Source organism: Hyalella azteca, unplaced genomic scaffold (genome assembly GCF_000764305.2).
Source record: "Hyalella azteca isolate HAZT.00-mixed unplaced genomic scaffold, Hazt_2.0.2 contig12607, whole genome shotgun sequence".
NCBI classification, from domain to species: Eukaryota; Metazoa; Arthropoda; class Malacostraca; order Amphipoda; family Hyalellidae; genus Hyalella; species Hyalella azteca.
In genome coordinates, this window is record NW_025942561.1 from 1 (window position 1) to 14,113 (window position 14,113).

The window sequence follows — 14,113 nt, forward strand, 5'->3', positions numbered from 1 at the left end:
ACTTGAGGAAAGTGTCATAGTTTGCAAATGGGGGGCACCGCCCCATAATGAGGGAAATGTGACTACCTAATGGCAGCCCTGATGGGGTAATATTGACTGGCTTGGAAATTAAGTTAAAATTACCACATATAAGACTCTGTAGAGTATGAAACATAAAGAAAAAACATAAATAGGCTGTCAAACATAAAATATGTTATATATGGTAATTTTATATTAACTTCCAAGCCGGTCTATGTAACCCCATCAGGGCTGACATTAGGTGGTTTAAGTTCCCCCATTTGGGGGTGGTGCCCCCCATTTGCAAACTATGACACTTTCCTAAAATTTGTCATTTGCATATGTAACTAGAAGAGTTCTACTACAATGCATCGAAACCTGGAGTTATTTAACAAATAAATGAAAAAAATTGGAGGGGGTACTCTGACCAGCTTTAAATAACAGCTTTTTTTCAAGGGTCACATTTTTAATTTTTTAACCTATTAGATATGCAAACTTTTTAAATCTTTCTATTGTGTTATGTAGCCTCAGTAGTAGGCCTTTAATGCCCACTGACAAAATTTTTCTATGTCAAATAGTTTTTGAGTTTTGGGAGTTTCTGTTAAAAAAACCAAAAGTGGTCTAAGTTACCCCGCCGGTCTAAGTTACCCCATTTTACGGTACCCCTATTTGGCCGTTTTCTAAGAATTTCACATTTTCTTTCAATTTTTTCAAAAAATTAACATGATTAAAACTTGAGTTTTTTTTAGGGTTTACACATGTGTACCAAATTTCGAATTGATCCCTCTTTAAATTACTGAGATAAAATTTAGGGTAGACACTCCTCTTTAATAATAATAATAGCAGTTTCAGCGTTTATTAGGCTGAAGGCCTGTTGCCAATTCTTAACATCGCAGAACATTCACAGCTTTTTGAGGTCTCAAACTGGCAACTCACTGCTACAATTCTGCTGTGCTTAACCGCCCGGCCTCCTTGCCGATTCTGACCAGAAACTGGCGCACAGAGCTGGGATCAAACCCGCGCCTTGCTAGTGCATCAATTTTGGTACTCTGAACTTTAACCACTGGGCCTGGATATTATGCCGAAGTGCTGGATATTATACCTGCTGGATATTATACTTATACTTGTGCTGGATATTATTTCTATGTGTGTGACAAAATATTTACAGCATGCAGGTCTTTCATTGGCATGTGTGTAACTTTCATAGCCTCAAAGTTACATATAAATAATTTTTGGGTTCCTGAATGAATTGGCACAGGTTAGTGAAAGGCTGTGAAGGCCGTGAATGACTCCTTGTTTCCACACACTTCCTCCCCCCCCACTCCTCTTCTCATATTCCCTCCATAGATGACAATGGAGGCCTCTAGAAACAATCTTCACTATGTGATCTTCAAAATAGTAAAAATAGGTAATTTTTTCACAGATGAAATTGGGAAAACTGCATTTCTGTCTAATTTACTGGAGGCTTCTGCCCGATGCAATAACATGTGCATCTTTATACACCTGTTTAGCAACGAAAATTGGTAAAGGATTAGGGAGTATGTAGTTCTGGCAACAAAACCATAATAATACTGACAAAACATCAGACCTAAAAATTTTATCATGACTACAAAATTGCCAGACTGCACAGTGGACTGATACTGGCTGCACTGCAATAAATTTATGTCGCTAAAGCAAGCAACACTGCAACACTAATTGTACTTTCCCAAGTTCCAAGCACTTGCAGTAGTTAGACATTTGAAAAAATTGTTTTGATTTTTTTTAATATGACATTATCAATTGTGAATTTATAAATTACTAACAGAATTTATTCCGATTAGATTTATTAGGATATAATGGGTTTGTCTGAACCATGTTGTCATGTAACACCATGTCTGAACAGTAATAGGCATCAAAACAAGGGAAATTCTTTCATCATTTGTTGATATGCTTCCTCTCAATGTCCTTTTACATTTATGTAAATTAATTCTGACCTCATGCATGGACCCCAAATTGTAGTTGAGACTCTTGGCTATGATTTTCATTGTTTAAAAAATAGAGGCAACATCTAGGCTACCATTATATTTGTAATTTAAGGATTTCACACTAGCTCGCTTGTATTGTAATATTAATTTTTTTCCTAATCTGCAGAAAATTTTTCAGAAGTATTGAATTATGGGTCTCCTCACTGACCCTGGCATGGAAGGTGGATGGCTGAGCAATGTTTTGCTGGCTCATGAGAAGATTTTATCTGTGCTGCTGTACTGCGTTGGGGCAATTTGGTTCCTGGCTCTTGCTCACAACTCCATGAACCATGGTATGTGCTATGCCCCTGTTTGATAGCTATTCTTTTCCACCATTCTTATATGAACTGTAGTTTATTAAATAGTTCCCTCCTATGTGACAAATATATCCATACTTTGTATAAACCTAGCCAGAGTTTATGGAAAAGAGAAATTGGGGGTTTCCTACTTACTTAACAGTGATTTTTGTTTATTTCTTGACATTTTGTTTAACACATTTTATTTTTATTTGCTTAGAACTTTAGTAATGTCTGTTAATATCCATAATAAATTTGTCGATTAAAACTTGTATGTTTAGTTCCATTGTTCCATGGATATTTATAACTAAATAACTTTTGTGTTGGTGCATATATTTTTCATTTATAATCAGTAATTGACTTCATTTGCTGCAAATTGTTGGGAGGCTTGTACTCATTTTTCTTGCTACCATGTCGCCATATCAAAAGTAGATATATTCAATTTTCTGCAGAAATACAAGTAGTCCTTTGAGTTTTTATTTTATCTTAAGTTATGTATGGCACGGTACATCAATTCAATAACTTTTCATTTCATGACACCAGTTAATTCTTTCTTTGTTTCTGGCAGAAACCTATTTCTCAGAAAATGCACTTCTTCCTGGACTGGTTCATGGGGAGTTTATGGGAGAAGCTAAAGCCAACAGGTTCTTGCAGGTCAGTGCTGAATGTTTAGAGTACCAACCTTCAAAAAATTTGATTATTCCTTTTTTTCCAATTTGTTAACAAGTTTTTGTGTGGCATACTTTGCTCATATATATTAATGATATATCTAATTATTCATAAAACTTGAGCTGAAATAATTTTATTGTTTATCAGAAGTTATTGCAGCAATACCATACCATTGGATTGAGACAATATTTGTTGGTTGGGAAGAAGTAAGATGTCTGTCAAAAAACTTTTTTAAATGATACTATTTCCATGGTAATCAAGAAGGAATGAAGGGGATTTTAATAATAAAGCCTTATTTTCCAATTTGTTTTTATATTATATTTTTATAGAGTGCTACTCACAAAAGCTCCATATTGTTTGCATAAATGGAATCAATTTAACTTGTGAGAATTTAGCATCACAGTATGCACATTTTGAGCAGGAGCTGAACAAAGAGACGGAGAAGTACCCTAGCACCATGCCACATGCTTGGCTGCAGGCAAAGATGACGCAGCTTGGTCTGGATACTTACACCCACAACTTCACTCTCCACTACCCAATGGCTGCCAATAAGGTGTGCTGCACCTAAACTATGAGTGATTTCTGAGTGTTTTTTTTTCAATTTTATTATTACTGGTGAGGTACAGATTAGAATGAAGTTATAGTTTAGTGCATTAGTAATAACCAGATCAATCTGTAACAGAATTATTTCCCATTTGATTATTAAATAACATGTTTTTATTTATGATTTACTACTGCCTCATCCTACACAAATTATTGAGATATTTGTTGGAAAGTGTGAGTGAGTCCTCGGTTTGATGCACTTTCTTTTCTATTCCAAATTCCGTGCTATTTACAACCCACATCATGATACAGGCTATGTTTGCATATCATGATGGCTTACTCTAACAGCAGCAGAAGGTTTACCTTATGTAAATTATTGTATAATATAATTATTAAATTATTGAGATATCTATTTGACGCTTATCCGTTTCTATTTTAAATTTCATTTTAGTTACAAGCCACATCATGATACAAGCTTTATTTGCGTGTCATGGCAGCTGACCCTAACAACAGCAGCAGAAGGTTTACCTTGTATATGTGACTGCAGAGCTATGATACAGGCTATGTTAGCATATCATGGGTGCTGACCCCAACAACAGCAGAAGGTTTACCTTGTATATGTGACTGCAGAGCTAAGATACAGGCTATGTTTGCGTATCATGGGTGCTGACCCTAACAACAGCAGCAGAAGGTTTACCTTGTATATGTGACTGCAGAGCTACGATACAGGCTATGTTTGCGTATCATGGGTGATGCCCCCAACAGCAGCAGAAGGTTTACCTTGTATATGTGACTGCAGAGCTTCGATACAGGCTATGTTTGCGTATCATGGGTGCTGACCCTAACAACAGAAAGTTTACCCTGTATATGTGACTTTACCTTGTATCTGTGCCTGCAGAGCTTCACCGGCAACAACGTGTACGGCATACTGCGTGCTGTGCGTGGCAGCAGCTCAGAGAGCATCGTGCTCAGCGCCCCATACCGCGCGCCGCGGTCACCGCATCTCGGCAACGCCCCAGCCATCGCCCTCATGCTTGCTCTTGCGCACTTTTTCTCTGGTCCGTTCCTATTTAATGTTGGAGAAAATATGTATTTGCTACTCGCATAATAAACTTATTTGTGCCCATTGCTCTCATGCTTGCTTATATTTTCTCTGGTCCGCACCTCCTTAGTACTCATTCATTGAAAAAAACTCGTTTGTACATACTAATTGCATGAAAAATGCATGCACTATCGTTGGTGATTGATTCTTCTTGTATATATGTGGCACTTGAGACACTTGAAAAAATCAATATATATGAAGTTGATTTCAGTCAGAAATAATTTCAGTAGCGTAATTAGTGATTTCTGTTATCTTTATCTGAAAGTGCTAACGTATATGAATTCTGAAGTGTGTTAGACTCAACTTTTTTTTGCAACATCTGCATTTTATTTATGAAGATAAGTACAATTTTTTCCAAGATTATCCGTGATATGATATTAATTACATACCTCCGTAATATATACCTAGATGAAAAGGAAGCATATATGTTACCTGCCACATGATTCTTGCAAACAGAACAACTGTACTGGGCCAAAGACATCATTTTCCTGGTGACAGAACACGAGCAGCTGGGCATGGAAGCCTGGCTGCAGAGCTACCACGGCTCTCTGCCGCAGTCTCCGCCTGTCCTCGACTTCGGAAAACTTATCGCCAGAGCGGGACCCATCCAGGTGAATGCCTCGATGATTATTCCATCTTATTTTAATTCTTATCCCAGAGTGCTGATGATTGCTTCATCCATTCATCCTCTCATGACCTTCCCTACAGTATCAGTGCATGCAATACCCCAGAGTGCTGATGAATGTTTCATACATTCATCCTCTCATGACCCCTCCCCTTACAGTAACATTGCATCCAATCTGTTCTGTGGACCAGGAGGTGACGTCATTATATAGTTAACATTGTATTATCAACTTGGATTTATTTTAAGATATGCTGTTTCCTTAGTCAATATAATATAAAGTTCAACCTATAACTTATTTTGAAGATGAAATTCAAATTCATTCTTTCTTTATTGAAAAAAATGTCATTGAAAATGATCACTTGTGCTCTATTTTGAATCTATAATGTTACAGTTAATAAAGCGAAATTTACTTATACGTTTAGGTAGTGCTCAAGATAATTGTATAAGTATCTTGCTGTTAAAGTGCAACTGATCAGGTCAGCATTTTGAAATTAGTTCGATGATAACGTAACTTGTATTGGGCATGAAGTGCTCCCTTGCTTTATTATATAATATTGATGTGATGTCAAATCGAAATGCATTATGATTTATGCCATTCTCAAGTGTTGAATCCAAGTGTGGTTGTTGCTATTCACATTATCATTTCTTGCCAATTGAGTACGGTATTAAGTTAGCAAACGTAATTCTTGTTAATAATTTTGTGTCATCACTCATCACCGAGTTCAATATCTGATGAATGTTTTGTGTCCAGGCGGCAGTCAACTTGGAGATCCCGGAAAGTTTTGTGTCTCACGTGGACATTCGCTACGAGGGCCTCAACGGCCAGCTGCCCAACCTGGACCTGGTGAACCTGCTGCACCGCCTCTGCCACAGGGAGAGCGTCGAGCACACCGTCAGGAACAGGGTTGGTGCTGGTCGGTAGTGTCTCTGTACTCGACATTTGATTCCCGGATCTCGACGTAGTGCCCCGGTTCTCGACGTAGTGCCCCGGTTCTCGACGTAGTGCCCCGGTTCTCGACGTAGTGCCCCGGTTCTCGACGTAGTGCCCCGGTTCTCGACGACGTAGTATGTTTTGAGGTGTAGTGGCTGGTGTTTTGAGGGGTAGGTAATGGCTGGGGTTTTTGAGGTGTAGTTGAATATTGTAATTATATTATTCCAGCCATTACTTACCTGAATTAGATGTAATTCAGCACTTACTTGCTTCGCCCTAAACCACTTTTCCTGCAGCTGGAACTGCCTAATGAATAATGCGGTTGAGGAGATAATTAATCCCTCACTTGTTTGAATTAAGGGTTATTCAGTCATTACTTAACTAAATTAAAGACAATATATCGATCACCTATACCTGTACACCATTTCTCCGGCAGGCTGATCACCGCAAGCCCGACACAGCGTCGGGGTGGCTGCACCAGCTCCACACGCTCCTCAGCTCCATCGCCACGCAGGCCACGGGAGTCCCCAGCGGCAACCATGGCCTCTTCCATCGGTAACCTAAACATTTTTAGCGCATTTTCTCATTTATGGAAAAAATGCTTTATTGTGCTCGCCATGTCCGTCTGTCTGTCCGTCCGTCCGTGACCTCAAGTTTTTGTCGACGAGAAACTGTGCTCTCTGTCATTCACTGCAGTGAGTACTGAGTTATATTTTTTCTATCTATAGAGTTTTATATAGAAATGGTTAACTTGAAAATATTGCGAAATGGCCGAGTTTAGTTGTGATGGTTGATTTGATTTATCCAAGAACAGAGCAAGTGGTCGGTATCTTGCTCGTTCCAAAGTGAACAGACCGATAGGTACAATTTCTTAAATATGATGCATGGTGCATGATGATGATAATCAACATTAAACAACTTTCTTATATTTTTCAACACAACTCAGATTTTTTTTTACAATAGCATCGCTTGAGTCAAGGCAAATTTTGTTGAGTCAGGAACAAAACTTGAGACTTTTTGCAACTGGTTTCATCATAATCATTCTGAATGAATAATATGCCGGTGATCTATTTTATTTAGTGTAATTTATGGTTATAATTTTCTTCATGATTATAATCTGTGGTGCGCTCACAAGAATTAGCCAACAGGATATAAGATGTTACACGCCACAACACACTATCAAAAAGCTGACAGTCCTTACGTTGGAACAGAATGAAATTAAGTGGAATTAAAACAAATTCATACTTAAACATACTTCCCTTATCTTCTGCTCGAAGATAAGGGAAGTTAGTGCAGCTTGACGAAGGTAAAATTAAAAGCCTACATGAGCAGTGAATCATTCGAGCTCACCCACAAACTAAATGAATTTCTACTGACGTATATATATAATATTCTTGCTTTAGATTAAGAAAAAAGCAGCGCATTCACTGTGGCAGCGTATGTACTTAACTGCAAACATTTCAATGCTTGGGAGTAACTGAGTATCATTTAAATGATATTCTATATCCTTCAGCTTGTATAAATAATTTCATCTAAAATAATAAGTAGCAATTTAGGTCCATTATGACTTATGAGCTAAGTGAGCTTAGACTACTCCATTATGCTATTAATGAGCTTAGACTACTTCCCCGTATTGGAACATCATGAATATTTGCGCGATAGAGCTTTTTTACAAGCTTTTCCTTGAAGCCTTCTAACTCATCAGTCTCTATGTTTAAATAATTCGATTTGTTATTGCTCAATCTTGCTGTGCGACACTTTGTTCTACTTTGCTTGTCGCCTTGCTGACGTGGGTGTAGGCACGTCATGCCCTTACTGACGTGCCCTTGGTGCAGGTACGGCATCTCGGCCGTGACGGTTTCCGGAGAGCGCGTGGGGCGCGCCGGGGGCAGAAGGGCCACGCTACTGCACCTCGGCCGCGTGCTAGAAGGCACCTGCCGCTCTTTAAACAATCTCCTCGAGAGGTTCCATCAGAGCTTCTTCTTCTACCTCCTGCCCGCCACCTCGCGCTACATCTCCATAGGTAGTGTAACCTCCTGCCCGCCACCTCACGTTACATCTCCATAGGTAGTGTAACCTCCTGCCCGCCACCTCACGTTACATCTCCATAGGTAGTGTAACCTCCTGCCCGCCACCACCTATTGCTACATCTCCATAGGTAGTGTAACCTCCTGCCCGCCACCTCACGTTACATCTCCATAGGTAGTGTAACCTCCTGCCCGCCACCTCACGTTACATCTCCATAGGTAGTGTAACCTCCTGCCCGCCACCACCTATTGCTACATATCCATAGGTAGTGTAACCTCCTGCCCGCCACCACCTGTTGCTACATCTCCACAGGTATTGTAACCTCCTACCCGCCACCACCCCGTGCTACATCTCCTTAGTTAGCGTCACTGCTTCTGCCTTCTGATAACAGATATAGTATTGAAAATTGATACAGAACATTTAGGATCCAAGCATTGCTAGTATTCTCTTATATACTTAAATTTAAATATTCCGTTGTTGGTGGAACAGTTTTGTTTCATGACAATCCTGTTCGTTTTTCAGGCGTGTACATGCCAGCGTTTGGGGCGATGGGCTCATGCCTGTTGCTGGGCGCGCTGTCGCTGTGGTGCAGCTCCTGCTTGCGCCTGCAGCTCCTACAGGCGGAGCAGCCTGCCTCCGACCAACCCGACGAGAAAGAGTCAAGCGAAACTCAGAGTGACGAGAAGCTAACCGAAACACGCGAGCAAACTAATGCAGCGATACCAGATACAAGCAGCACACCCGTCACTGATGTAAGTTGGTGTTTGTGCTTACGGCATCTGTATTCCAGCGCGCATATTGTTTGTTTTTATTATTTGTATTAAAAAATTTATTGAAGTCCATTGAAGCATGCACCATTTTTGCTAATAATAAACACCAACGACTTGAGTTTTTATGGAGAATAAGTGATGTCTCTTCTGATAATTTTTAGTTTGTAGTCACCTGGAGTGGAATTTTTAGGTTTGTGGACTATATATACACCATCCTGTATTGTTTCAGTGTACCTATATTCATGTTGCATTCTAAAAGTGGGATATGAGTGGCTAAGATTTAATTAATAATGACGGCATATGAGTAACTGATGTTCAACAGCGAATTCAATTGTGAGTACCTAATTTTGTGTTGCAGAGTGGCACGCAGAGTTTGGTGTCGCTTGCGTGCGTGGCATTGGTGTGCCACAGCGCAGGTGCCGTGGCGAGCTGGTGGCCCACGGTGGCGTCCAGGACGGGCGCCGTGGTGGCGCTGCACGCCGACGACAGCGTCGCTCTCGGCAGCCTGGCGCTTGCGCTTGTACTCCTGCGCCTGCCGTCCGCGCTTACCCGGTCAGGGCTGCGCTCACAGATAGCGTTCAATCAGAAAAATTAGTGGTTTATTTGTGTAAATTGTGTCTTACAGCATAAGCAGAGAGCAGACGTAGCACTGATACGCATTTTGTTGAACTAAACTAGGTCACGATGTCAAACGATGGCAAAAAATGCATCATTATATAGACAATAGTTATCGCATATCTCTTAGTGTTGAGAAAAAGCTATAGTTTTTTGCATGTTGTTAGTATTTATGTTGTTTCTGAAGGATATTTTATCCTAAATATTTTAAGTGTGCAATGAATGACAATTGAAAATCGAAAAATCAAGCGTCTGACATGATTGGTCGGTATTGTTATGAAGCGCTTCTTGACAACATTTTCTACTTCATTTTCCGAACCCAAGGGTGACTGGACATCTATTTAGTTTGTTGTGGTAACTCGCTTACATTCAGGATGATAATGCCTGACGTTGCAGGGAATGATGTAGCCTTTGATATTGCCTGTTGTTGATAATACCTTTATTGTTGCCTGTTGTTGAAAATGCCTTTGGTATTGCCTCTTGTTGAAATTGTCTTTGTTATTGCCTGTTGTTGATAATGCCTCTAATATTCCCTGTAGTTGATAACACCCATCATTGCAGGAGCATAACAGGTTGCAGCTGGCAGGTGGTGAAGTGTGCCGTGCAGCTGGAGCTCGCAGTGATCGTCTTCGCGGGGTCGCTGCTCAACTTCAGCCTCGCCCTCATCGTGACCGCCGTCTACGCTCCCGTCGTCATCGCGGTCGCCCCCACCAGCTCCAGGTAACGCCTTAACCCTACAGCGGTCGCCTAATAAGAACTGACCTAGGGCCGTAATATCAAAAATATAGTTACGAGTTCGTGACTCCGTCAGCCAATTACTAATGCTTTTTCAAGCTAGACGCACCAATCACAGACGAGAAATCGGCTGCTATGTGAACTTAGGCCGCTACATGTACTTGAGCAAGTTTTGATAGTACGGCCTCAGACCGGCTGCGTTTTCTTTCGGTTTTGTTACGGTCAATTTTCGTACGCATAGATTGCAACGTACGTAACCCACGCGACCACTGTATGGTAAACGAAACTGAATGACCGCGCACCACTTCAAGGCTCTTGACGTTGGAACTACGTTGATAACGCTTTTAGCGCATTTTCTCATTTATGGAAAAAATTCACTATTATGCTCGCCATGTCCGCCTGTCTGTCTGTCCGTCCGTCCGTCTGTCCGTCCGTCCGTCCGTCCGTCCGTGACCTCAAGTTTTCGGCGACGAGAAAATGCACTCTCTGTCACTCACTGCAGTGAGTACTGAGTTATATTTTTAAATAACGTTTAATCAGCGTTATTTCAGTGTCGGATTTCGGATGTGAGCGTCTCGATAACTCATGCCAACACTTGGTGTTGTGCCACAAGGAAGCTTTATTAGGTAACACGCATAGAAAGACCCAACATCTCAACTTTCCCGTTGTCTAATACAGTCAGAAACGATACAGCCTCCTCTTCTTCAAATATTATTATGATAGTCATTTCGTATTGTTTTTCACTAAAACTTGCCTCACAAGCTCAGTTTCTCCTAAAACTCACAAGCACGTTTTCATGACGTTCGTCTTTTAGGAGCTAGTGTTTTTCACTAAAACTCGTCTATTGGGCGCTAGATCTATAAGCAGATACTTTTGAGCCGTAAATTGAGCACCTATATAACAGTTCATTTGTATAACTAATCCTGTAGTGGCCTCACAGAATCCACTCAATGATGCATTGGTGTTTGCTTCGGAAATATCTACTGCGCCTCCTATGCTCTGACTACATGGAATCTGCCACCGTACTATGTATATGAACGATGTACCACTGCCCTTCACCAATGCACCCCTGATTTTTATGGTGCAATTAAGTGCACATTAGTAGCCACTGAACCATTTGAACGATATTCCCTACTCCCCCCCCCCCCNCCCGGTCGTCTCGAATTTTGAACCCCTTGACACAAACCAATATCCGCAGTGGTCTGCATGTGTGCTTGTTTATTTCTTGCTTGGTTTTTGTCGTGCTGTTTTTGGCGCGGAGAGTCAGATCTCGAGGTATCGTATGAGGCGTGGCGGTGGCACCTAATGTGCTTCTCCTCATAGCTTTCAAGTAGACAATCGGGCAGTCGATGGCATGGGTATCGTAAATTTTAAGATCATTTAATAAATTTTCACTTTTTCTAATCTCAAATTTATAAATTTAAATTCTCATGTTCAAATTACCTCATGCCTAATCTCTGAACCGTTGTTTATTGTATTCACGTGTCTTGCACACACAGACTTGTTCGCTGGTTGAAATGTCTGCTGCTGCTGGCGATCCACCCGCTGACGCTGACGGCCACATTTGCGTCAGTAGACGCAGTGCTGAACTTCCCCAACGAGCCGCCCCTGGCGCTACTAATGCGCTGTGTGACGGTGAGCAAGAGGGCGCTCATGTACAGCGTCGTGGACTCGTACGTCTACGGCAACTGGGTGTACCCAGCGGCGTGCTGGTGCCTCTTGCCCGTGTGGCTCTTGCTGTGGCACGTCCAGCTCAGCGCCCCGCTCCCGCCAATCACCAAGCCATAAGTGATACCGCGTGCGAGTCACTGGACTCGAGTTCCTTTCTGTATTTGGAAGGCTGTCACTTTAGGTTTAATGATGACTTGAAGTCTTCTAAATCACTTTAATTCGAGCTACAAAAACTATGTATTAAGGGAACAAAGTATATGCCAAGTAGGCTCGCTGCCACGAGATTGAACTATGAAGGTGGAAACAGTAAAGGTAGAAAACGCTCAATCTAGAACAGTTGTGATACAGTTATGCTATGCCCACAAGTTTTGGAAATATGTTTTAAACTCACCTCATTAAATGAAATAATTTCCAGATAATGTACTAGTATTTACTCAATTCAGTAGAAATTACTATTTACGAATATTTTGTTTTGTTAATTCAACAATACTTTCCTAATTGATTTTTGATACTTGATTGATTATTCCGTATTCACTCAAAGATTTGTGTTTTATTGTTGACGAGAGATCATGATATTTTTATACATGTGTGATTCAAGATTCATCACACCAAGATCTCGCATATTTACGTTACCATCTGCCTGCGGATTATTACTCTTGCGGGCCTCGTTAAATGACACCCAGGATTTGGACGTCAGGTGACTTGAATGCGTTTTTTATGATCACCTCGAAAACATGCGGCTTCAGATAAGGCTATTTTCAAGTGACTGTAGTGAATTTTCCTGTATATCTTACGAGGCTTGTAATGTTTTTTTTTTTACTGCTGCACTAGATAGTAAAAGTTCTGTTATTCGTGTCTGATCAAAAGACGTTCAGATCAGCCATCTATGACGGCTGTCAACTCTCTCCAGCCCGCAGTGAATAACTTACTGCGTATTTGTTATAATTTAACTAGTCTGTTGGTAATTATATTAAAAGGTATGCAATAGGAAAGTATATGTACTTTTAAAAGTACCTATATATGTACTTTTTTGTTTGTACTTCTTATTTATTTAGTTCGGTAAGTTTCATATTAGCTCATTGTGCGATAACTTGGGATTAGAATTTATACTTGTTCGCATTTAACGTATTAACATCATGTCTCCTTGTGCAGCTACTATGAATTATAATTAATAAACACAAAAACACAAGGCTGCACCAAAAACTCATTACAAAATTTTCAAGTGTGCTGCTTGTTCTGTACTCTAGACGATGTGTGATGTAGTGCACTATTCAAGCGTAGTTTGATGGCATATCGTGTCATAAATGACGCATCTTTAATTTAATTTTTAAGGTTGACTTACATGTTACAAAAATTTACAATTTTCTATTAGTTCATACAATTTTTTTAATGTCAATTTCCATGTGATTCAGAGTAATAGTGGCGCTCAAAACAATTTGATTTTTTGGAATATTTCGGGGTTCAATGGCTATTGGTAAGTCATAAGGCGTTATAGTGTTTAACCTTGGAAATTGTTCTGTTCTACCCGTTGTGTAGTTCTGCTTCAGAATTATTAACAGGACCCAAATACGGAAAACAACAATTCACACAAAATTTTAATGCTTTAGAACTCTACGTACACACATTTTTTATAAACTGGTATGAATTCACTCGGCATTCCGTGCAACTGCTTTTATCTCTTTGTTAGTCTTTACTTTATAGTGCCCTGATTTAGTGTTAATGTGTATATAATATTATGTATATATTGTATATGATCTCAAAAGTGCTACATGAACCACGTTGAGTGTTTCTCGTTTAGTCACAAGTGGTTTAAGTTTTTATCTCCATAGATGTGCCCTAGGATGATAACCTTAGACATTTCTACAAGATACTTGAAGAACCGAACTGTGACAAATGTTCAACGGTTTCCAAATGAACTTGAAATGTCCTGCTTGTTTCACTCAATTTCCAATGCGCTGCAGGTTTTTGATGCTAATGATGGTAAATAAGACTTTTAAAGACGCTTTAAGCCTTGTAGCGCAGGTATTAAAAACGAGATTTCTTGTAACATCTCATGTATTATGTGGTCTACAAAAACTCGATGTTGCCACAGCGAAAATGTCTTCAGCCTCGCCGGTGCATTTATTTG

The 14,113-nt window shown here is 40.2% G+C and overlaps 1 protein-coding gene across 1 annotated transcript; it reads left to right on the forward strand.

The window, feature by feature from the left end:
* Positions 1-2,106: 2,106 nt before the first annotated feature.
* Positions 2,107-13,912, forward strand: LOC108679756 (glycosylphosphatidylinositol anchor attachment 1 protein). Its single transcript, XM_018168476.2, has 12 exons — positions 2,107-2,293; positions 2,865-2,950; positions 3,387-3,518; positions 4,407-4,566; positions 5,067-5,221; positions 5,987-6,139; positions 6,603-6,721; positions 8,002-8,189; positions 8,717-8,946; positions 9,323-9,516; positions 10,141-10,299; positions 11,814-13,912. The coding sequence occupies exons 1-12, from the start codon at positions 2,152-2,154 to the stop codon at positions 12,100-12,102; spliced, it is 2,007 nt and encodes a 668-aa protein (XP_018023965.1). The 5' UTR covers positions 2,107-2,151; the 3' UTR covers positions 12,103-13,912.
* The last annotated feature ends 201 nt before the right edge of the window (positions 13,913-14,113 follow it).